Source organism: Arvicanthis niloticus, chromosome 25 (genome assembly GCF_011762505.2).
Source record: "Arvicanthis niloticus isolate mArvNil1 chromosome 25, mArvNil1.pat.X, whole genome shotgun sequence".
Taxonomy (NCBI): domain Eukaryota; kingdom Metazoa; phylum Chordata; class Mammalia; order Rodentia; family Muridae; genus Arvicanthis; species Arvicanthis niloticus.
This window is the reverse complement of record NC_133433.1, coordinates 35,224,240-35,250,787: the sequence shown is the minus strand read 5'-3', so window position 1 is coordinate 35,250,787 and position 26,548 is coordinate 35,224,240. Positions and strand designations below refer to the sequence as shown.

The 26,548-nt window shown below is 39.5% G+C and overlaps 1 protein-coding gene across 1 annotated transcript in view; it reads right to left on the bottom strand.

The window, feature by feature from the left end:
• Nucleotides 1-26,271, bottom strand: part of Arfgef1 (ARF guanine nucleotide exchange factor 1) — a 113,876-nt gene extending 87,605 nt beyond the window's left edge. The window contains exons 1-5 of the mRNA XM_076924372.1: nucleotides 25,855-26,271; nucleotides 9,638-9,668; nucleotides 8,833-8,989; nucleotides 7,401-7,547; nucleotides 6,094-6,273 (exon numbers count right to left, since the gene is read on the bottom strand). Of these exons, the coding sequence (XP_076780487.1) occupies nucleotides 6,094-6,273; nucleotides 7,401-7,547; nucleotides 8,833-8,989; nucleotides 9,638-9,668; nucleotides 25,855-25,978 (639 nt within the window). The 5' untranslated portion in view covers nucleotides 25,979-26,271. The remainder of the gene's footprint in view (nucleotides 1-6,093; nucleotides 6,274-7,400; nucleotides 7,548-8,832; nucleotides 8,990-9,637; nucleotides 9,669-25,854) is intronic.
• Nucleotides 26,272-26,548: the final 277 nt, after the last annotated feature.

Here is a 26,548-nt window from a genome sequence, read left to right as displayed (position 1 = left end):
CTAAAGAAATAGACACAGTCACTGAAAATCTTCCCACCAAAAAATATCCGGGGCCAGATGGTTTCAGTGAAGAATTCTTTCAGACCTTCAAGGAAGACCTAACACCAATCCTCTTCAAGCTATTCCATCGAATAGAAACAGAAGGAACACTACCCAATTCATTCTATGAAGCTACCATTATGCTCATACCTAAACCACAGAAAGACCCAAAAAAGAAAGAGAACTACAGACCAATCTCTCTTATGAATATTGATGCAAAAATACTCAATAAAATTCTTGCAAACCGATCCAACAACACATCAAAACAATTATCCACCAAGATCAAGTAGGCTTTATCCCAGGAATGCAGGGATGGTTCAATATTCGGAAATCCATCAATGTAATCCACTACATAAATAAACTCAAAGAAAAAAACCACATGGTCATCTCACTAGATGCTGAGAAAGCATTTGACAAAATTCAACATCCCTTCATGTTAAAAGTCTTGGAAAGATCAGGAATTCAAGGCCCATACCTAAACATAGTAAAAGCAATATACAGCAAGCCAGTAGCCAACATCAAACTAAATGGAGAGAAACTTGAAGCAATCCCACTAAGATCAGGGACTAGGCAAGGCTGCCCACTCTCACCTTACCTATTCAATATAGTACTGGAAGTCTTAGCTAGAGCAATTAGACAACAAAAGGAAGTTAAAGGGATACAGATAGGAAAGGAAGAAGTCAAAATTTCACTATTTGCAGATGATATGATAGTATACTTAAGTGACCCTAAAACTTCCACCAGAGAACTCCTAAACCTGATAAACAACTTTAGCAACGTGGCTGGATATAAAATCAACTCAAACAAATCAGTAGCCTTCCTCTATTCAAAGGATAAACAGGCTGAGAAAGAAATTAGGGAAATGACACCCTTCACAATAGCCACAAATAAAATAAATTATCTTGGAGTGAATCTAACAAAGCAAGTGAAAGATCTGTATGACAAGAACTTCAAGTCTCTGAAGAAAGAAATTGAAGAAGATCTCAGAAGATGGAAAGATCTCCCATGCTCCTGGATTGGCAGGATTAACTTAGTAAAAATGGCTATCCTGCCAAAAGCAATCTACAGATTCAATGCAATACCCATCAAAATTCCAAATCAATTCTTCATAGAGATACAAAGAGCAATTTACAAATTTATCTGGAATAACGAAAAACCTAGGATAGCGAGAACTATTCTCAACAATAAAAGAACCTCTGGGGGAATCACCATTCCGGACCTCAAACTGTACTACAGAGCAGTAGTGATAAAAACTGCATGGTATTGGTACAGAGACAGACAGGATGATCAATGGAATAGAATTGAAGACCCAGAAATGAACCCGCACACCTATGGTCACTTGATCTTTGACAAGGGAGCTAACACCATCCAGTGGAGAAAGGACAGCACTTTCAACAAGTGGTGCTGGCTCAACTGGAGGTCAACATGTAGAAGAATGCAAATTAATCCATTCTCATCCCCTTGTACAAAGCTCAACTCCAAGTGGATAAAGGACCTTCACATAAAGCCAGACACACTGAAACTAATAGAAGAGAAGTTGGGGAAGACCCTCGAATACCTAGGCACAGGGGAAAAGTTCCTGAACCAAACACCAATGGCTTATGCTCTAAGATCAAGAATCGACAAATGGGACCTCATCAAATTGCAAAGCAATTTGTAAGGCAAATCTGTAAGGCAAAGGACACTGTCAATAAGACAAAATGGCAATCAACAGATTGGGAAAAGATCATTACCAATCCTACATCTGATAGAGGGCTAATATCGAATATATACAAAGAACTCAAGAAATCAGATGTCAAACAACAAAATAACCCCATTAAAAAATGGGGTACAGAGCTAAACAAAGAATTCTCAACTGAGGAAACACGAATGGCCGAGAAGCACCTTAAGAAATGCTCAACATCCTTGGTCATCAGGGAAATGCAAATCAAAACAACACTGAGATACCACCTCACACCAGTCAGAATGGCTAAGATCAAAAACTTGGGTGATAGTAGATGCTGGTGAGGATGTGAAGAAAGTGGAACACTCCTTCAATGCTGGTGGGGTTGCAAGCTGGTACAACCACTCTGGAAGTCAGTCTGGCGGTTCCTCAGAAAATTAGACATAGCACTACCTGAGGACCCAGCTATACCACTCCTGGGCATATACCCAGAAAATGCCCCAACATATAACAAAGACATATGCTCCACTATGTTCATAGCAGCCTTATTTATAATAGATAGAAGCTGGAAAGAACCCAGATGCCCTTCAATAGAGGAATGGAGACAAAAAATGTGGTACATTTACACAATGGAATATTACTCAGCTATTAAAAATAATGAATTTCAGAAATTCTTAGGTAAATGGATGGAACTAGAAAATATCATCCTGAGTGAGGTAACCCAATCACAAAAGAACACACATGGTATTTACTCACTGATAAGCGGAGATTAGCCCAAAAATTTGAAACAACAAAGATTCAACTACCAGAGGACACGAAGCTCATGAAGAAAAGAAGAAAGAACAAGTGAGGATGCCTAGGTCTTTCTTAGAAGGAGTAACTAAATACCCAAGGGAGCAAATATGGAGACAAAGTGTGGGTCAGAATCTGAAGGAGAGGTTGTATGGAGACCATTCCACCTGGGTATTCATTCCATGTGCAGTCACCAAAAATAGACGCTTATATGGATGTCAGGAAGGGAAAGCTGACAGCAGCCTGATAAGGCTGTCTCCTTAGAGGTCCCCCAGAGTCTGACATACCCAGAGACATATACTCAAAGCTATCCATTAATCTGATCAAAGGTTCCCAATGGAGGAGTTAGAGAGTAAACTGAAGGAGCCTTAAGGGTTGGTGGCCCCCATGAGGAGAGCAACAATACCAACCAGCCAGAGTTCCCCAGGGTCTAAACCACCATCCTAGGAGCACATATGGAGAGTCACATGACTCCAGCTGTATATGTAGGGGAGGATGGCCGTGTTGGGCATAGGTGGGAGACAAGGTCATTGGTACCTTGAAGGCTGAGCACTGAGTGGGGGGGGGGGGGGGGAATTGGGGGATAGGTGGGTGAACACCCTCATAGAAGCAGGAGGAGGGGGGATGGGATAAGGGGTTCCTGGGTGGTGGGGGGAACGCAGTTAGGGGATAAAATTTGAAATGTAAATATTATATCCAGTAAAAGAGGGAAAAAAAGAAAAGCAGTTAGGACCAACATCCTTAATAAAATGTCAGCCCTCTTAAAAAAAAAAACTATCTTGATACTAAAATTTGTTTTGAGAATTGTATATTGCAGAATGATCAGCCTTGGTGTATCTACTCAACAAGCAAGCTGGGCAGACCTGTTCAAACCTCTGAGGTCCGGGAATTCATCTGGAGGCAGTGAAGACACAGCATCAGAGGCTTGTCAATTTGCTCTCTCCCCCACGCCTCTTCTAATATCTCAACGCCCATAATCAGCTTGAAGAAGCTAATGAAGAGTCAGCGCCCCTATTCCCTGGGCTTGGGGACTAAGGTGGTAAATGTTGGGCTGTCTTTCTAGGGAAAGTTTTGTGGGAATAGAGAGGATTAGCTAGGGGTTAATTGCATAGCCATAACCTATTAGTAGAAATCTGTATAATTAGTATTAAGATGAAGATATAAATTCTTAAATGGCACCAATTTACTTTGTTTACAAATTTTAAGGTTTTCATTGGCATGAGCTTCTTAGTGATATAAGAGTGAGATGAATATTGTTACTCTCATAGGCATTGCACCAGTATAACACACTTAGGAATACAAAGCTTAGACCCAGTCCTTCTTTAACTTTTTTAACTGATTTGAGATGGTCAGCCTGTGAGTTAAGGGACTATAGCAAATTCATGGCTTGGAGTTTATTATAAGGGTGTTTTCTATGTTTTATTTAGAAATAGCTGAGTGGAGTTAACAGGCAACAGTCCAGATTACCTTACATGGATAGTTGGTTTTCAAAACATCAGAAATCCATAGAATTGACATGACAAACATTTCTGTATTATGTTCATTTTGATTAGAGACCTGTCTGCTCCTGACAACTTCCTGTCTTGGATTCTAAGAAGAAATTGAGCATCCTTGGAGATACTCCAGTTGTGGCGAGACAGCTATTAGGCAAGAATTGCCTCTTTCCTTCTACAGACAAATTACTGTCCAGAAAAGAACACACTTGCAGAATAGTCAACTGATTATATCTTCCTAGACAGAGTAATCAGCCCTTAATAATTCTGCAGCACTAAGGTCTGTCAGATGATCCTGGGCCACAAGGCGGAAGAACAGACGCGCCAATGTTCTGAAGTAGAACGAGTGTTCAGGTGTTCAGAGGTCTCTATAAATTGGCTAAGTTTTAGAAGCTATGCTTTGTGCTTCCCACAATTATAGTTAACTCAGTCATTCTGGATTTCTGACGGGGTTGAAAACTTATAGCTATTTACCTTGAGAGAAAAGATTTGAGTGGATGGTCATCAGCTGACACTCATCCTAAAGCCAGATTCAGAACTAAATGTTTCAGTTAGGATAGACGACAGAGGTGCTGGTTAGTCAACAAAAGGATGGACTGGGTATTAGGACTATCTTGTACCTCACTGGTACAAATTGGCATAATTATGCTCTAATTGTATTTTGAGAGAAAAGTTTCATTTTAACAGGAAGGGTGATATGTAGGAGGAGCTAAGGTGGGAGGAGTACTGAGAGGAAGAGATGGAGTAAGAAGAGGAGGAGAAGGAGAGTAGAAGCTAGGTGATGAAAGAGAGAAAGAGGGGGGAGATAGGGAGGCAGATGTTCATGTATCTCCACCAGTCAAAGATAGTGGTTATATCTAGGTTGGGTAGTGGGTTACACCTCTGATTGAATAATACCAAACTTATAAAGCCTATGATTAACATTTTTTAAAAAATGTATAAATGCAAAAAGGAAAAGGGGGCATGGGATAGGGGTTTTCTAAGGGGAGGAATGGGGAAAGGGGATGGCATCTGAAGTGTAAATAAAATATCTAATAAAAAAAATAAGTGACTGTGTATTCAGCATAGACAGGCCATCCATCATACCTACTGCATGACATGGAACACCATGGCCTCACACACAAAGAACCATGGGATGGCAAGTGGCGCTGTGAAATGCTGTCCTTGGGCATGACACTGCGGTTGTGCACATGAACTCAAAACAGCTGCAGTCACAAAAGAGTAAGCCAGTTAAAACTTTCAAAATGGATGGGCAGGTACTTCTGAGGCATTATCCTAACAGGAAAGCAAGGTGGAGTGCTCATGTAGGCAACTCTAGTGCCAGAAGGGTAAAGACAAACAGAGCCTGAGGCGCACGCTATCTCAAAACAAACAAACAGACAGCCATTGGTAGGGGAATACTCTGGTGTGAAGGACATCTGGCCTCCACACATACACATGCTGGGGAGCATGCCAGCATATACCACACATACACACACAAAATTTCAAAACAAAAACAAAAAAACAAGTTAAGAAAAAAGGAAAAAAGAAAAAAGAAGGTTAAGGGTGAAAGAGAAACCCCTCTCAAATATTTTTGCAGTCTTTCTGCAAAATAAAAGATTTTGAATTATGAAGACTTGTAAAATAAAATGTAAATAAAAACAAATAAAAAAAATAAAGTTAAAGTCTGTAGTTCTTAATTTCTTTCCAACCAAGCTGAAGTAGGTTTAAGGATAAGGAACATCACAGTCCTTTACTGTATTAAAGAAGTAAAATATACTAATATACTTCATCGATACAAAAATGCACTTTTGTTTTAAGGTTCAATTTTATATGTGAACAGGTCAAATGAGGCAGTTTATATCTACTTTACACTTTATTAAAGTAAGTTTGGTAAAAATATCAATTCACAAACACTTCCATGATGTAATCAAGCATATACATTTTTTTTTTTTTTTTTTTTTTTGGTGAGATTAAAAGCATATCTTGTTTAAAGTCAAAGAAGTCAGTAAAACTGAAAGTCAAACACAAGACAGGGGTCCTTGGGACGTTCTTCCCTGTAACTACTCTGAGCTCTTTCCTACGTCTGAGGCCTGCGGTGTTCTCTCACCCCCTTTCAATACTTACTGCTTGGTTTTCCATGCGTGCAAAGATAACATTTAGCATCTGAGTAAGAGTGGCTTTGGCTGTTGTCTGGTTGATGAGATTTTTGCTGGCTAAGTAGATATTGTAGCATGTTCTCACAGCTTGCAGTACTGTTCCTTCATGAATTTCTATGTGTTGTGATGTCACTGCAGTAAGTAAAGCCTGTAAGGAAAGGTTACACATAAGCAATTTTCTGCATCCAGACTTAAAGGACAAAAATACATATTTTCATTTTAAAATTAAAACTTTAAAAACGCCGGGCGGTGGTGGCGCACGCCTTTAATCCCAGCACTTGGGAGGCAAGAGGCAGGTGGATTTCTGAGTTTGAGGCCAGCCTGGTCTACAGAGTGAGCTCCAGGACAGAACAGCCAGGGCTACACAGAGAAACCCTGTCTCAAAAAACAAACAAACAAACAAACAAAACCAAAAACAAACAAACAAAAAAAACAACTTTAAAAACATTGACACTTTAGGTAGTAATGTGTATAGATTTCTATCTACTATGAACATATTACCAACTATTAAAATAACTGAGGCTTTCACTACTCTGGAAGAAGTTTTCCCATAGGCCTCTGAACTCCAGAACATCTATCCTTTAGCTAAGTTTCATTACAAATAGTACTTGTCTTTATTAAAATGCAGAATATTTACACTATATTACAACTGAGTGTAGACAGATATGTTTCATATAATATCATATCAATATATGAATACTATAAATAAATATATATACTACCACTACCATAGTTATAACATTAACAATTAGAACACAACTGGTTTTTCTCTAAAAGAATTCAACCATCCAGAGTCATTACAACACAAACTTGGATTTTATTAATTTACTTTTTTCTGAGCAGGTTCAATAGATGGATGGGCACAAGAGAATACTGAAACCCATTAGACAGACAATACACTTGGTGTTACATGCGCTAAGAAGACTATGTAGGCTCTAACAATACAGAAAACATTAGTAAGGTCACAACTTTATGAATCATCTTAAAACTTAAAAAATGAAAGACATATAAAAAGCAGGGTATGTTCAAAAAAACTCCTCAAGACCCAAAGAATTCAATCCTAACTTGGATGGCCAAGTGAAGAAACACAGAAATGTAGTTTTCTTCTAATGGCATAAAACAACAAATCTCATATGGGTTCTAAACATTATCCCAAGTGCTTGTCACACCCAAAATGCACAGAAAACAACTCTTCCTAATGTTTTCAAGGTGAGAAGCTTCTGGTTTTAAAAGTATAATAATAAGCAACACACCCATTTGTATATAACTAATTACCTTTATTATCTGCAACTGAACTCCTTCATCCGTTTGAGGACCTTGGAAGCAGCCACATATTGTTTCAATAATTCTATCAATTAATTTTTTGCCTGGTGTTGTACTATCTGGAGCACTGCCAGTCAAGTGCCCATAAGCAATAAGTTTCTGAAACAAACAGAGAACCTAGTCAAGATAACTAATAAATATATTAGCTTACTATAAGTTGAAACATACGTGAATGAGTATATACTAATTTTTAAACACAAACACTAAGATATAAGGTATAAGGTAGTTTACTAAATTTGGAAAACTATTTGTAGTTGCAATAATCACAAAAACAAACCAATAACAAAATTAATAATAATACTTGTAGAAAGCCAGACCCTAAGAACACTATATTAGAGCTGCTTGCTGCTTTCAATCTAAACCAGGTATTACTGATAATGTATTTGAGGGACTATCTTAACACTTTCAAATGACATCAAATCCCTTTCCAACTTATGTCATCATTTTTTTATGACATCCTGTTTGAAAATAATGGCTGGAAAAAAAAAAAAAAAAAAAAAAAAAAAAAAAAAAAAAAAAAGACCCGAGAATCATCCATCACTATTACTATTTAGCTGGGAAAGACAGCATTAGATGTTAATAGTGCTAATTTTCCAGCAAAAGTAAGGTAATAAATCAGAAGAATTTATCTTTAACTTATTTTAAGAACAAATAATCTCTTCTTGGCTACTAAGCTGTTAGTTGAGTGTATATAACCTCCAAACAGTGACAATACCTGAAAACAAACACAAACACCGAAATCTGGAAACCTGCCTCAGAGAATATCTAAGATATGGTGTGTGTGTGTGTGTATGAGAAGTAAAGGGGGAAAGCACTCATGACAATTTCTGACATTAATGAATGCCACAGGGTGAGCAAAACAGTAAGAAGACAAACAGTGTCAATATCAAAATGCTGCATTATATCAAATAGTAGGGATTTAGTGAACTCACTTCCAAGTGATGATTTAAGCACAGTGATGTATTCCTGGGGGACTATCTACTTAGGAGGCTGAGGTAGAATGACTGCTTGAAACAATTTCAAGACCACAAAGAGAACATATCAAGTGCCCATCTCAAAAAACAAACAAACAAACAAAAAAAACCAAAAACAAACAAACAAAAAAAGCCCAAACATACAATAGTATTATAGCACCGAAAGAAAGAGAGCAAATCAACACTTTTATCATTAGCCATTTTAGATTTTGTCTTTCTAATGGTTTTGTTAATACTAAGCAGAAACATCTTTTTGCAGCTACTGTGTATCTGGAATATAAATGACTATTTTATTTCTTACCTCAAAAAAGAGTATTCAAGGATTTTATGGACATGTCTAAGCCATCGACTGTGAGCAATGTGAGAAACACACTGAAAGCAGACAGCTTTAGATACCATTTGATACATACCTGCAAACAATCAAGAGATGTACTGACTATGCGGGGACATTTGGACTGGCATGCCAATTCAAAGGGTAAGAAGTACTTGTCTGCTTCAATAAAATTTGTCTTTGATTTCACTGGTGGAAGAGTGCCTGATCCAGCTTTTGCTTCTCCATGAGGAGGACTAAATAAAAGAGAGAGAGAGAGAGAGAGAGAGAGAGAGAGAGAGAGACAGACAGAGAGAGAGAGAGAGAGAGATTGAGAGATTACATAGAATACCACATTTACCTTTATGATGACAAACCCATGAGGAAAAAAGTATCAATCAAAAAAGAACCTTACTGACCACTTTTCTGTCTTTCCGTATTTCACAGAAAGCACAGCCTGGAGAGCTCAAGTGATCTGCCTGGGTGAATAGCAGTGACCACAGCTGCTGGACACAACATGGATTTTCTCTTTTTCCAAAGGTCCCAACAGCTACTATGTAAATATTTCATGAAACTTTAAACAGCCATGAGCTTTCTACATGCCTTTACTCTGAAGTACACTTTTGAATTATTTCCATTATGTTCTAAAAAAGCTAACATGGTCAAAGAAATCTAGTAAATTTTGTAAATATACATTAAACTTCATGAAAATAAGTTAAAATATAGCTAAAAGTATTTTAAAGATGTCTAATTTATATGAACTTGTTTCTTAAGAACTACTTTTAATTTTATTACAAAGATGAAGAAAATCTGTAATGCTAAAATATAGATGATTGTATTGCTATTTTGGCCAAGACTCAAAAGTATGCAAACTGATTTTATAAAACAAATGAACTCATACAAACCTTTGTTTCTCAGTTTCAACTTTTATTTCCTCTGGTGAAGGGAAAAAGAGAGAAGCATATGTTAGCACAGGAGGACAGAAAGTTTACTGTGTAATCTGATTATAGTCTTCATAAATGTGAATCAGCAAGCAAAGAATTTGAATTACCAAAGCATTCCCCCCTTCTCCTAATAACTATATTAAGCAGAAATACTACAAAAAAAATATTGTAGCCGGGCGGTGGTGGCACATACCTTTAACCCCAGCACTTGGGAGGCAGAGGCAGGCGGATTTCTGACTTTGAGGCCAGCCTGGTCTACAGAGTAAGTTCTAGGATAGCCTGGGCTATACAGAGAAACCCTGTCTCAAAAAAAAAAAAAAAAATATTGTAGCCACAATCCCGTCCATCTTTCCGTCCGTGTGTGTGTCTTTCTCTCTGTGTGTAAGTGTATGTGTGTGTGGGGGGGGAGGGAAGAGAGGAGAGAGCGAGAGACCACTCTGTGCCTCTCAGAAGATTATTCTAATAGAATTATAGCTTCTTGAAAATGCTTATATGTGTTGATAGTAACTATTTTTTCTAGTTAACACTGTACTTGAAAAAAACTATAAAACACATCCAATTTTTAAAATTAATCTTTTAATTTAGCATGCAAAATAATAGTATGGCATTTTCATACAGCTTTCTTTTCCTCCCCTCTTACCACCCTTCCCAAGCACCCCCTTGCTGGTTCGTTTTCTCCCACTGAAAACCTTCTCTTCTCTCCATGTATTCCATGACTTCTCCCCTCTGCTTCTCATGGTACTCCTTCCAGTTTCATGACATGCCTCTTCCCCACCCCCCACCCCCCACCCATGCTCCTGTAAGAACTGCAATGAAGCTAATTGCTTCAGCAAGCTGGAGCTGGGTAGAATCACTTCTTTGGTCTGTCACTGGGGTAAAGAGATGTTCATGTCTCTCCTCAGAAAAAGCTAATTCAATACCTTTAAATTTAATACTATTTACTATCTCCTATTGTTAATCACTATATTAAGTATAAAGTAACTTGTTCAAATTACTTTGTTATAGCACTGATTCTGACAATATATACAACTTACTCATTGTCAATTGTGTGCCAGGCATTCGATATTCAGGATTTCAGTCTAGTTGTCTGAGGACTAAAGCTTTTCCATTTACCAGTGATAGGAGTAAGGAAGGGATGATATAAACTATTACTTAGAACTATTTGAAGACACAGCATAATAAAGGTTTATGGTGCTTAAGAGAAATAAGACAAAAATACAGAAAATATCAGGGAACCATTTGCACGTACATGGAACCTAAAAGCCAAACTCACAGGCAGAAGTAGAATAGTGGCATTGGAATATGAAAGAGACAGGGTTTGATTTGAAAAAAAAAAAAAAAAAGGTTCAAAATTTCAGTTAGATAAGAGGAATACCCTTTAGTGGTGATTTGTCCATAATATGAATATTTTTAAATGCTTTCTTGCATTCCTAGCATTGAGCTGTGTCAGTCACACAATAGGCAGACATTCAATAATGTTGCCATGTATAGAGAGAGACCCACAAGAGATAAACAAGATTAAAATGTCCTATTTTGTGTTTCCTTCCTTATTTTCTCACCTTTGACTTTGGCTCTGGAATCTAACATCAGGACAGAGACTGATGCTGAGTGTTTCTAAGGCCTGGTTTTTAATTCCTTCAGATTGTAACTTAGAAACTTGAGTTTGTAAATGGTTAGAAAAACACACTATAAAAACTAGGTAATCTGGAGATAGGAAAATAAAATCCCACTTTTGTTGCTCATCACCATCCAGGTGTGCTCCGAATTAGCCCTCTTCGAACAAAATAAAACGTGGGTGATTTTAATCAACAGTTCTCAAAATTATTTTGCAGGAAACCACAGGAAGAAATGTTTCACTTTGGATCCCAGAACATACCTCCTATATAAAAAAAAATTCATTACTTCTTTTTAATCAAAGGGGATATATGCTCATGGTGTATTCCTTTATAAGCTACAATACCAGCTACAAACTGACTTTATAATTAACAAGCTTTCTAAACTACAAACACAAAACCATGTATTTTAAAGTTGAGGAAACAAGAATAAGATATCCAAGGAAATACATGCCAAAATACATTGTAATTAAATTTCAGAGAAGCAAAGAGAAAGAAAAATAGTGAAAGCAGATACAGAGAAATGATACATTGTATACAAATGTATTATTTGAATGGCAGCAAAATGATCATGAAACACCATAAAGGCTAACATTTGGGTCAGTGGCACATTTCCATAACTTATGTGTGATTTTCAGTGGAAAAAACGAAACCCTAAATTTAAGACCATGTGGCTGGAAAGATGGCTCACCAGTTAAGAACAATGGCTGCTCTTCCAGAGGACCTAAGTTCAGTTCCCAGCACTCACATGGCAGCTTACAGATGTCTGTAACTTCAGCTCCAGGATATCCACTACCCTCCCACAGATACACATGCAGACAAAATACCGATGCACATGTTAAAATAACAACAATAAATAAATTATATTTTAAAAGCTTATTTAAAAAGTCAAGACTTTGTAAGATGAAAATAACTAAAGAAAAAAAAATCAATACTAAGGTTACCTTAAAAGGAATTCAGAGCCGGACAGTGGTGGCGCATGCCTTTAATCCCAGCACTTGGGAGGCAGAGGCAGGTGGATTTCTGAGTTTGAGGCCAGTCTGGTCTACAGAGTGAGTTCCAGGACAACCAGGGCTACACAGAGAAACCCTGTCTCAAAAAAACACAAAAAAACAAAAAACAAAAAAAGGAATTCAGATATTCTTCATGGTAAGAACAAACATGGTAAAGAAATTTTGAAACATCAAAAAAAAATTGAAGAGATATAAATACAGAAGGGAGAGCAGAAGTGCGGCTCCAGGGGTGAGCCTCCCAGTGAGTGTAGCAAAGGGACCTCCGGGAGGAAAGATCAATCGTCCTGGAAGGAGCTGAAAAAGAAGCAGGGATCGGTGATGGAAGCACCAGGTGGTCGGGCCTGTGATAGGCTGACTACAAGGCACCACCTCAAGAAGCCTGTGTCCAGTGCTCGGGCCAACATCACCCTATCTGGGAAGAAGCACAGGAAACTCTTGCAGCAGATCCGAATTGCCCAGAAAGAAAAAGCAGCCATGGAAGTGGAAGTCCCCTCCAAGTCAACCAGGGCTAGTCAGCCACAGCCCAAACGACAAAAGAAGACAAAAGCTCCCCAGGATGTAGACACAGAGGATCTTGGAGATGAGAGCTAAAGTTCCTACATCTTCTACCAGAAGATTCTCAACAGCACCTAGAAGGATTTGGAGGACTTTGGAAAAAATATTACCATACTTCATTTTCCCAGACACCTCTTCTTAGGATGGACCACTGACCTCCCCTGGAGGTATATACTGGGAAGGAAGAGGCCACAGAAACACTGGAGAGGGCCCTCTCTAGCAGTTAGCTCCTTTTGTAATAAAGCTTTAGTGCTTTAAAAAAATAAATAAATACAGAAGGGAGAACAGAAAATAACAATAAGGATGTCTGAAAAGTCATAAGGAGTATTAACTACCTACTTAAAACATACACCTATACCACAATAAGTCTATGTCTGTATATGTGTATACTTAATATATACTTATATGTTTATTCTAATACTTAATAATACTCCATATGTATCAGAGAGAGAGACAGAGAGAGACAGAGACACAGAGAGAGAATAAATAAAAATTTCCCATATGGGCTTACAAAGCTCCCCTCAAGCTTCCCATAGACTTACAAAAACCCCAACATCAGGCATGAGAAGCCCTCTTCTGAGTTGTTGCTCAGGGCTATCCAAGAGACTCCCAAATATTACAGGCTAATTGCTATTGCCCTTTGTTGCCCTTTTTCCTCAGGGATCCAAGGTTAACTCACAACTGCTGAAGACACCTTACACTTTGGACACAGAACCCCAGGGGACCTGAGTTGGATCTGACCTGAAAGCCTCCTTCCTGAAGACCATGCAAGTTTCTAAAGGAGGGAAACCACCAATAAATAGCCCTACCTAGCAGCTATGGCATCTATGAACCACAACTATGGCAGCTGGGCACAATATCCCTAAGGGTGCAGTGATGGCTCTCATGCCTTGACGGTAATCAATGACTCTCCAATAGGACTTAAAACCTGCTAGAGAAAAGAATCACAGAGAAAGACTTAGAACTACCATTTTACTAAATCAGCATATTTCCTAACTACATTCTAAATATTTGTCCTTAAACTCACAGATGAGTGCAGTCCTCAGCCGTCATCAAGAAACTTTCTCTTTGCAGCAGATGGAGACCATTACAGAAAACCATTGAAAAAAATGCAGAGTTGTGGCGCACAGTCCTAATAACTCCTGTACCCAAGGCTCAGCAGTAATTGAAGGTGGAAGAGAGGTTGAAAGACTAGAAGAGCCAGAAGAACAGAAAGTTTGTTGTGAGACTATGTCTTCCACAAATGTCAGAGAAACCAAATCTATGAAATCTCACCAACAAGGCTGCCAAAACATGGCCTGAACAAGGATGATACCAATAGACATGTTAAAATCAAGAGGCTCCAACCCCCCACAAAAACTATAGACAATTAAAGAATACTGAGAATGAGAGAAATAGTCTTCCTCAGGGAAGAGTACATTAACTGGTTATCTAATACCAAATGGTCAGCTCTGAAAACATTCATACAAGTAACATTATATGGACTGAACAAATTATGTTTATATATTTGAAAGCACAAAATTTAGTAAAAAGAGACCATTAATTTGAAAGGGGGGGGGTGTTACAGAAAATGGGTGGAAGGGGGTTAAAGCTACAGATGTAGCTTTATAGACATTGTGGCATGGCTGTTATGGGGTCATCAATTGCTTGCTGGTTGGATTTGAAGCCTGCTGTACAGGCCTAACTCATACCTGGTATTGTAAGCCTGATCAAAAAAATCTATGGCTGGATAGGTCAGACTCTAGTAGAGAAGCTACTGCTGGGAGAGGAGACACTGTACCCATAAAGCTGCTTCTACATATTTATGTTCATGTTCACATTAGTGTTGCTCTCTGCTTTGGTAAAAAAAACTTCTTTTTATAGTGGACAGCAGTTACGTTTTGTAGAGGACAGACTTCTAACTGGCCAGCATGCTCAAAGTAAGCTCCTAAATGAAACAGAATTGAGAGAATATGGCAGAAGAGGGTACAAAGAATGTAGGAGAAAGAAGAGTGCTGTACAACATTGTCTTTCCAGCTATGATATGGCTGTTGTTCTCATGAACTAACAATAGCTGTGATTACTTGCACATGACCCACACAAGCTTGGGTCTACCAGCATTCCATCATGGATGAGGGAAAATCTCCTCTGGCTTCGACCCTCCTGAGGGAGCTACTGGCAGTTAATGGCTGCTAGGGACAGGTGGTGAACATTCTTTCTGTGGTGTCAGTATTAGTTAAATTGCTCATGTGCCTGTAAATAACCCCTTACCTATGCATACGCAACTCTAAACTCACTGGGTCTGTCTGTCTGTCTGTCTGTCTCCCTCTCCTGTTCGTGTACACACATGCATGCGCACACGCACGCACACGTGCACGAGCACACACACACACACACACACACACACACACACACACACACACACACTGGAGGATAGGACTACAGTAAAAGCCAGTCTATGCAGAATCCTTGAGAACTTATCCAACTCTTCAAATTTCCAAATGTATTATCAAAACTTTTTGTGAATAGAGAAAAATGTCTGCTTTCTTAAGTGGAACACTGAATTAAAACTCTATTTCTGTGCACTAGTATCATTAAACCTCATGTTGTTACAGCAGAAAAACAAAACAAAACAAAACCCTATTTCTATTATGGTTTTACACTGTCACAAACACAGAGAAAATAAATACCCTGCAGATTCACTGAGAATATACAGAGCAGCACTGATACTCTATATAAATATATCTAACTACTGATCATATGTACATTTACATATGTTTGCCAGTTACATGTTTCATTCTTTTTTGTTTTAAAATTTCCTTTCCTAGTACTAGAGAGTGAGACTAGGACTTCACACATGCTAGGTATGTGCTCTACCTCTGAAGTAAAGTCCCAGGCTTTTCACTCATTTATCTGGTTGGTAAAGTTTGGTTTGTTTATTGAGACAGGTTCTCAAGTAGCCCGGGCTGCTTCTGACTCATTAAGCAATTAAGGATGACCTTGAACACTTGATCCTCCTGTGCACACCCATCATATCAAGTGCTAAGACAGCAGACATGCATCTATATAGAAAATGCAAAATGCCCAACCTTTTTCTTTTCCTAACAGTCTCTTTCTTTCTCCTTATGCAACTTGTCTCTTACCCATATCCAATGCAGTGATTGACATCACAGGTCAGGATTGCTACTTTAGGTCAGAAAGTAATGACTACACAAACACCAAGACAGTGCAGAGCCACATTCCAACTCTGCTAAATACAAACTCCAAACTCAGTTTATTTGTCTACAAAATGAAAATAGTTCAATTACTTAAGCATTCAGGAGAGTTCTGAAAACCAAGGAAGATAAAAACAGTAAGTATATAATGGGCACAGAACCCAGCATACACTAAACAATATTAGCTGTTACTTCTATGATTGCCTTAGCAATTAGTGTAACTTTTTTTTAAAAGAACATATTTCTGGAGACTGGAGAGATATGTCAATGTTTAAAACATTTGTGGTTTTCACACACTGTGCACGTGAGAGAGGGGGCGGAGGGATTGAGGAAGGGAGGGGGAGGGAAGGAAAGGAGAGGGAAGAAAGGAGGAGGAAGGGGGAAAGAAAGGGGGCAGGGAGAGAAAGAGAAAAAAATTTTTTTTTTTTTTTTTTTAAAGAATACCCTTGTTTACATGCTCATATCCCAGTGTCTGTATGTATACAGCAAGGCCTGGAAAAAACGTCAAGCACTTCAATGAGATGACCCTTCAAATTTTATCTTATATAGTTCATCAAATCCACTTCTAGATTATTGATTTAAGAGAAATAAAAATTTATGCACACAAAGATTTCTATCCAAATAGTTACAGCAGCATTATTCACTTAATCCAAATCCAGATAAAATGAGTATAGTGTGAGCACAGCTAATCGGAAATGCTCCAAAATGGAAACGTTCTGGGTGTTGTCAATGTTCAGAAAGTTTCAGATTTCAGAACATTTCCCCTTGGCTAGTACAGTATTTGCAAATGCTGTAAAATCTGTAAAACTCTGCAGTCTGGAGCACTTTGAATCCCAAGTGTTTCAAATAAGGGACCTGAATTTTCCTATTCATTAATACCAAACTGAAGTTTGCATTTTTTGTTGTTGTTGAGACAGGGCTATACCTAGGCATGCATGAAGCTTGCAGTTCTGCCTCAGCTTCCTAAAGGATTATGGGTGTGAACCACTATCCTCAGCAGGGACAAAGCATCAATACATATTTCAAGCACTTACTGAATGAAAGACACAAAACCTCCTCAGTGTGGAGTATTTGTACAAAGTGCTCAGAAAGTGCATTTCTAGAGACAAATCATATTAGTGATGTGTAGAACTGAGAGAAGCAGCAAAGATTAACTGCGGATGGCACCAGAGTCTTCCTAGGCTGCTGGAAACGTTCTGAAACTGGATTATGGTGGTGACTGAATAATTTGGTAAACATACTAGTAGGTAATTACTGTATGTGAATTATACTTCAATAAAGCTGTGCACATGCATGTATGTAAAGACCAAAAGCTATCTTCAAATGTTGTTTTGGGGGACCATTCACTTTGTTTCTTGTGACAGGGCTCTCAATAGGATCTGGAACTCACAGATTAAGCTAGGCTGGCAAGCCAGTGAAGCATCTTGCTTCCCCAGTGCTGGAATTCCAAGAGTGCACTACCATACTGGGATTTTTACATGAGTTGTTAGGATTAGTCTCTGTTCTTTATGCTTGCACACTACCAAGCATACCATCTTCCCTGCCTAGTATGACTTTCTAAATATTATTTACTAACAGTGACTGGAGTGCAGCCCAGTTTCTTGCCTAGCAAGCCTGAGGCCCTATAAAAACCAAAGAAAGGAACAGGGAAGAAAAAAAAGACCAAGAGAAAAGCAGAGTCAACTGGTGTCACCACAGTAAGAACATATGTTAATATTTCTTCAGTTTTACTTTTTAAAATTGCTTGGAGGAACTGTCTGTCATTGTCATTTTCTTTTAGAAAAGGTAAAAAGTAAATTGCCAATTTTATTTGAATTGTAAATATAATCAGACTTCAGTAAATGCCATATAGATTCTCCTCTGTCTAAAATCTTAGTCTGAATTCAGTCTCATGCATCAAACATTAAAGTGTTTGGTATCATACCCTGGCTACTTATGTCTTTATTATCTCATTTCTTAGAAAACTCTGGACAGGCATTGGCTGTGAACAGCTGATTAAGTGCTATATTTGGATTCAAACTTGAGAGAAAATTACGGCTTCATATTTCCTATAGTCGATATTACAATAAAGGGTATTTCTAAAATATTTTTGAGTTTTTCTGAATGAAAAATAATGTAGGCTATGCAGACCAATTTGGTACCATCTGTGTGAGTGTCTGTCTGTCTGTCTATGTGCACAGATTTGCTTCACAAAACAATCTGGAGAATACAAAAGTATACAAAAATAATTGTGCTCGACTCTTTTCCATTTAATCCACACTTAAAGTCTCAGATTTTCTACTTAATCCATACCAAACCCTAGACTGCCCACCCCCAGATTCATGAGGTAATCGGAGTAGAGCTCAACACATAGCTAATATTTTCTGTATTTTAAAAATGAAAATTCAAAATAAATCAACTTGATCTGAAAGGTTAAGAAAAACTTTTTCACTAGTCTCTAGGACTGTCTAAGAATTATCAATTAACTTAAAACAACAGAAGTTTATTCTCTCAGTTTGGGGCAGCAGAAGCAAGGCTCTAGGGGAAGTCTCCTTTGATCAGCTTCTGGTGGCTTCAGGGTTCCTTGATTATGACAGCATAATTCCAAACCCTACCACTGTTTTCACATTGTCTTCCTGCCTCTATGCCCTATCCTCTTCTTGTAAGGGTAACAGTCACTGGATTATAGTACCCAATCTAAATCCACGGAGATTAATATTGAGATCCTCAATTAATCATATATGCAGATTTCCAGAAAGGATCTAGACAAGAGGAAAAAAAAGTTCATTCTCTTTAGGAAAAAACATTGTTCTCACTGACAAAACTCTGAAAATTGATATTTGAATTTGTTTTATATCATTCTCAATGGAAAAACTTCTGGGAAAGGGGAGGAACATTTGTTTTTGTTTGTCTTGAAATAGGGTTTCATTCTATAGTCCAGGCTGGCCTGAAACTCAGCATTCAGTCTAGGCTGGCTCTGAGCTCACAGCAGCCTCACAAGTGCTGAGATTACAGATAAGAGACACTGTCTTAATTCTGCTGCTGTGACAAAAGCAATCCAAGGGTTTATTTTAGCCCCCAATTCCAAGTTATAGTTCACAGTCAAGAGTACAGAGAGGACAAATAATTTCTTCCCTTTATATGCAGTCTAAGACCCACACCCAAGGAATAGTACAACCCACTTTTATGCTGGTTCTTTCATTAATATAATCAAGATAATAACCCACACGCATGCCCACAGGACAATTTCATCTAAACAATCTCTTATTAAGAGACTCTCTTCCCAAGTGATTCTATATTGTGTCAGTCAAGTTGACAATTAAAAGGAACCATAACTATTGGGACTGGAGAGATGGCTCAGTGGTTAAGCATACTGACTGCTCTTCAGAGGTCCCAGCAACCACATAGTATATCAAAACCAGTTGTAATGGGATCTAATGCCCTCTTCTGTTGTGTCTGAAGAGAGCAACAGTGTACTCATATACTTAAACAAATCTTTAAACAACAACAAAAGTTGAGGATGATCAAAACACAATGGACATCAGAGAACTATTAACTGGTTTTTTTTTTTTTTTTTTTTTTTTTTTTTCTTTTTTTTTTGAATTCTAGGGCTGGGAAAGTAGCTCAGTGGTAGAGAGCTTTCCTAGTGTGCACAATGCCCTGGGCTCAACCTCCAGAACCAAAAACAAAAAGGGGGGAAAAAAATTAAAGCCATGCACAATAAAGCATGCCCATAATCTTAACACTTGATTGAAGGGTGCACATGGTGACAGAGAGTAGGGGATGAGTTCAAAGATAGCAGAGGCTATGCATCAAGTGTCAAGACTGCTTTAAAAATATATATATAAAATATATGTAAAGGCAAGATGTTGTTTGCTAAAAAACAAAAACAAACAACAAAACCAACCAACACACACACACACACACACACACACACACACGCGGGCGCACGTTAGCATACAGTCAGAAAGAATGTATGTTGTGGGGCTGAAGAGATGGATGGCTCAGCAGTTAAGAGCAGTGGCTGCTATTTCAGAGGACCTGGGTATGGTTCTCATTATACACATGCATCCTCATAACTGGCTATAACTCCAATTAGATGCAATCTGATGATTTCACCTGACTTCCTTGGGTACCAAAGGTGCACACACATACTTGCAGGCAAAAGGCTCATACACATAAAAATGACAAATTCTTAAATATAAAGTAAAAATATTTTGCTTGAAACATCAATAATTTACTTGTGTATTTTTCTTTGTTAGATGTTTCCTCAATTACACAAGGACTATCATGACAAACACTCAAATTATTTTCTATTCATAATTTTATCTATGAGATAAAGGTTACTAGGACAGTCAATTTAGTATCTGCCGGGACATGAAGGGGGGAAAAGGAAACCAAAGTAATCTTCAACCTTAATCATCCATGAACCTTTTTTTGACACACGGTCTCAAGTAGCCGAGATTGACCTTGAACTCCTGATCCTCCTATCTCCAGTGCCTTAGTCCTGAGATTACAGGTCTATACCACCACATCTGCTTTATTGGTTGGTGGAGACTCACAGAGGCAGTCCTGCAAGCTAGGTGAGCATTCTTATCTGCTGAGCTTCCAATCCATTCTTCTTGGGTTTGGTTTGTTTTTATTTGTAATTGTTTTGATTTGTTTTTGAGACAGGATCTGGTGTTGCCACCACCAGCCTTAAACTCCTTGATCATCTACCTACCAAATTCTGGGATTATAGCATGTACCTTCATGCTTGGCTACCAGTGCTTAACTGGACTGTGACTACTATTTTCCCTAAACACGGCACTGCTCAGAAGAACTGTCTCAGAAGTAGTTCTGGTCATTTTATTATCTACTTTGTCTTTTCCCCTAAACAATGTTTCAAAGTAATTCTCAATGAACATGTGTCCCTGTGGCATTAGCTACATTAAAAGACTGAAAAGAGGTCTAATAAATCTAGGAAAAGCTAAATTAAATTCAGCAGGTTACTTTAGAGAATTTTCATGTGCATTTTAAACTTCCAAAATGGAAGTAAGATTATATGTTGACTGTAACCTGAACTTCTTTTGTCATCTCAAAATTTTGGGTTAAAGCTTGGGCTTCACAACATTTTATTTATGGCCATTCTGAATAAAGGATCCTTAAAACCAACCTGAAATGTGAAAGTAAAGACCAGTATAAACTGGATCTTCCTTTACTCTTCTTCCCTTGACAACTCAAAATTTCAGGCAGTTCAGGTGCTGAACACTATCTTTTACTTTAGCTAGCAAGGAAGACTTGCTAATTGGTTAAAGTTCTATCTTACATGTATTAGGAAGGTAGGAGACAGCTCACTGGGTAAGGTGTATATTGCACAAGCATGAAGCCCTGAATTTGGAGCCCCAGCATGCACACAAAGCCAGGTATGCACAATGACACATATGTGTTACCCCAGTGCTGGGAGGTGGGTAGACTCAGTGGTGGGTAGGTGGATGATCAATGAGTTTAAGGGAAATCAAAGGGGCTCACTGCCCTGACAGTCTTACAAAGATGGTAATTTCTAGGATGAATGGGAAGAAGGCCTTGTCTCAATATATAAGGTTTATCACCATATACGGTGATAGTATAGGACACTCAACACTGGCCTGTAGCATCCATATATGCACACACATGTGGGTAAATATATCCACACATAAATATGCACATGCACATACTGGCATAAATATTGTGAAATTATCTAGAGATGTCACTTGCTTGTAAATGGTGATAGTAAAAGTACCACAAAACCAGGACCAACGACTCACAGTAACTCAGCCTCCACTCATATTCTTTTATAACACTACCACTTGACATAAGAACTGTTAGTGAGGCAAAAGAAGGAAGTGCTGTAATATTTGCATCATGATATTACATTCTTATTTCTGACAAGTTCAAGATGGCTCACATTTCCTGACACTTAAGAGGCCAAAGCAGGATGACTGCTGTATTTGGGTTAGTCTGGTCTACATATAGCAAGTACCAGGCCAATCAAATCTACCTAGCAAGACCTTGTCTGAGTAAGTAAGTAAGTAAGTAAGTAAATAATAAAGTATATATTTCAGGGGTAAATTATATTTATGGGTAACAAACTCATAAGAAAGCTAAGTCAACAGGATCATTTCACAATATGATGAACAACAGAAACTCATATTCTGTCTGAGCAACAATCACTTCTCTTGCATCCCTGTAGGTCTCCCTGGCCTATCACAGACTCTAAATGTCTTTCTTCCTGAGAACCTTCTCTCTTACTTTGCAGCAGTGTCAGTTTCGAACCATGAACTTTCACTCTAGCATCTGTAGTTACTGTCACAGCTATCTAAAGCCAGAAGTTAACTAGTTTACTTACAGCCTAATATCAAAAAATCTCCTGAACCAAGAAGCCTGACTGGAGGATATCCCAACTGAACTCCCCAAAGATAAACAATGCCACCACCTTCAAGCTCAATCCTGAAACAATCCTAAATTCTTTGAAACTAAAAATAGCTCAGCTGTTGTCTCATCTGCCAGCAGATGGCCAGACTATTTTTAATGCAGGATTCTCAAGAGCAGGCATGGATCACACTAAGCTAGGGCAACAGAGAATCCCTCAGTGTTCACTACAGGGAACCGCAGGGCAGGAACCAAGAGAGGGCAACCTAGAGCTAGCTGTTCCTGGGCCTATGGGCTTCCTACCAATTTAACAAGGAGAGGCTCTTTTAAAACCATGCTGTAAAATAAAAACTACATGTTAGAAAATTTTAAATAAGCCTTAAATAACTGTATACCCTTTAAAGGTTCATTACTGTTTGTAAACATTAAAAGTTCATTTATATAGTGTCTTTTAGAGTGAAAAAGGGTTTTGCTATGAAACCCAACCAAGACAGCCTGGAATTCATTCATGGCAATCTATCCTCCCAACTGCTAGAATTACAGGCATCAATCACCAAACCTGGCTTCTGTAAAAATAAAACTCCCAAAAAGTTTTATTTTTAGTCAAAATAGAGTATTCTTAAGAGTTCATGATAAGCTATAATTTTATGAGTATTATTTACAGAAAATTTATTTTAATTGGTTATTATAATAAAGGGAAGATAAATACCACAAATATGAAATGATCTGAATTCTACTTGAATGCCAATAATTTTTTTTTCAAACAAAACCAGAAAAGTATTCAAAGTCTGGTATATCGTATGTTTTCTAGCTTACTGTCCATCTCCTCTCAGCTGTGTTAACTGTTCAATAACATCTAAAGAGAATATATACAGTAATCTTTATAAGGGTTTTAACAATAGCCACACACTCCTGCAATGCTAGCACACACACCAGTAATCCTAGGACCTTGGAGGCAGAGGCAGGGTGATTGCTACAAGTTCTACAGTTCAAGGGTAGCCTGATCTACATAATGAGTTCCAAGTCAGCCAGAGATATATAGCAGTTATCCCAAACTTAATACTGACAGATGACCTGAAGGAAAAAAAACCCATCAGGGGTTATCTACCATGAAACTGCATACTGAAACTGCACTTTATAGAGGGCTAAATGTAACTTTTATGAAACATGGAAATGTCTCTTGTTAAAAAACAAACAAACAAACAAACAAAAAAAAAAACCCCAAAACTTCCTGTAAACAAAGTACTCTGGTGCTTGTTAACTGGCAAAATCTGATTTAAAGAACCATGATCCAGTTGGTGCACACACCATCAAGAATTCCTATGTCTAGAAATGTCAAGGATGCAGTTAAGGGAGTTACAGACTTTATAAAGAAATGGAGAGTGACAAGAATACTAGATGCAGTTAACAGAAGAAAGCATTCACATCCACTGAGTTCACCACCCTTAATTGTATTGAGAAAGTCCAAGCACAGTAATACTGCAATGTAACAAAAGCAGGACATAAACCCCAGACTCTCATTCCAATGAGCTGCCAACATGTTTATGTTAGTATTTGGAAAGAGAAAAAAGTACATAAAAACACTTCACTTAAAACCTCTAAAGTGTATGCTTTAGCACACTAGAAATACTTCCTGGGCTGTGCGTATTGCTCAGTTGATAGAATGCTCGTCATCAAGAATGAAACCCTGGGTTCCAACCCCTGCACTGCACCTCTAAAACAAGGCATGGTGGTATTTGTCTGTAATCCCAGAATTCAAGAGCAGAGACAATGGTTTAGAAGAGTTCAAGCTGTTCTCAGCTACAAAGGAATATTAGGACAGCCTGAGCTACTTGGAACCTGTCTGCATGCCCCCATACCCCTTGCCTTAAAGAAAAAAATACTAAAGCTTTAATTTGAATTTCATATGTTCTTTACCTTGCCAAGTTATTGAAAACTCTACAGTGCACAATTATTTTAAAAGTCCTTAAAACCCTATCACCTCAATTTACAATGATTCCTTTCAGGACCCAAATATAAATTCAGTTTTTGCAATAGAAGACTGTACAATAGTCTTCTCATTCACCTGGAAACATGTTGTTACCTACAATAACAAAATAGGAATTTATGACCAATGAAGGCAAAAGAAGGAACTATTTAAGTCCACTACACTACTACAGTAAAAACAAAACACCACCAACAAAAAGCACCATTTTTTTTTCCTGGTGGATATTAAACAAATCCATTTTCTGTTTTTCATATTACTAATTTTAAGGACTGAGAAAAAAAGAGGAAGGGAGGGTGTAACATTTGGAGCAAGTTAAAGGGTAGTCTTAAGTCAAGACTTAAATGCAAAATTGTCTCTAATCTACATAAAGTTAGTTTATCCCCTTTCAAAAATGTTTTCAAAACCCACTTATAACCATCTTCATTTCTTGCAAATTTGAGCTGCTCTGGTCCAGGGCTATAAACAAAAGTCTAAGCATCATGAATTTATCTGCGTTAAACGTTCTGGTTTCTCCCTTAACAATTCTCTTACTGATGGATGCACTAGACCTACCAAAGGCGCCTCAAACATATCGTTATCTGCTTACCATGGTTATAGGTATTGTTTGGATTTTCCCTGCTGTGGCTTCATTACCCGAGCCCTCTTCTAACTGAACTATCAATCACAACTGAAGCTTGAGAGCAGCTGCCACTGTCCAGACATGTGGCTGGTGGGTGTCATTGTCTTTCTCTTTTCTCTCATTCCACACACACCCCTTTCCGTGTTACCTAAAGCCAGTCAGTTTATCTAAAGGTTCTTTCCTTCCCATTTCCTCACCGCCACCGCCACCCCTTAACCTCTAGTCTTGTTCTTCCAGGTCAGCCCAGTAGGCTACATTACTACTCTTTTTTTTTTTTTTTTTTTTTTTCCTGTAGCAGGGGCAGAGAGAAGGCAAACTCGAGGCACCTTTTGCAACCCCCTCTCTCGAGACTCAACAAGGGAACAACTTCAACCTTTCTTCCCAAAGTATCATGCCAAACCATAAAGTTATTGTAATTGCAATTCGGAACCCTCCCCCACGCCCAATCTTGTCATATCGGGCCCCACCTCAATTTCTAAGCTAATAAACAACAGCTCATCTTCTGCTCCATCACAAAGGATGACATTCTGTCCGCACCGCAGGGGCCACCAACCCTCCCCCAACCCCAACCCTCCCCCAACCCCCTCCCTCCCCATTCCGTCCAGTGGAACGCTCGAAGCCAGGTGCCCCGCGATCCTTAACCATCTCGAGTTCCAGAGGCCCCGGCTGGCCGCCCTTCCTCCTCCACTCAGCCGGTGCCCAGCGACCAGCCGAGTTGCTGTCAACTCCAGCCGGACGGCCAGGAGCTGGCCAGGGCTCCCAGGACCAGCCGCCCGCCGCCCACCTCTCGGGGCCGGCTCCCCGCGCCGCGGCCTCCTCCCGGCTCACCTAGGGCCACCTCGCACGCTTTGCGCAGCTGGGAGTGATGCGCCTTCTTCACTTCCTTGTCGGCCAAAATCTTCTCCAGGGCCCGGGTCAGGAACATGTTCTTCGTCTTCTTGCCCTCATACATGGACGCGGAGGAGGCGGCGGCGGCGGCGGCGGCAGTCCCGGCGGCTGGAGGGGAGGCGGAAGAGGGGGACGGGGACAGGGAGGGAGAAAGGCGAGGAGGTGGCGGTGGGGGCGAGGAGGCGTGGAGGGCAGCGGCGCCACCAGGAAGCGGCGGGCGACGCGGAGCGGCCGCGGGGCCGCCAAGGGCGTCGAAAGTCTCGCCACGCTCGAGGGGCCGCCGTTCGAGGGCCGCGCCCGTCCGGCCTCGGCGCCCTCGGCCCGGGGGTCGCTTCCCGGCCGCCCGCCTCACTCGTTCCTACGGCCCGGCGGCGGCGGCGGCGGCGGCGGCGGAACTCGGCCCGGGCGGCCGTCTTCCCGGGGCCGAGGGCCTAGGTGGCGGCGCCTCACACTCCCAGCAGGCGCGAGGCTGCCCTAGCTACCGTGGGGACGAGCACCCGCCGCAGCCGCGGACTGGCCTCCATCACCGCCGACCTGCCCCGGACGCCATGTTGAGAGGAAACGACGCGTCACGCAGCGGCCGAACGGCTGCAGAGAGGAAGCGGCGGCGGCGGCGACGGCAGCGACGGTGCCA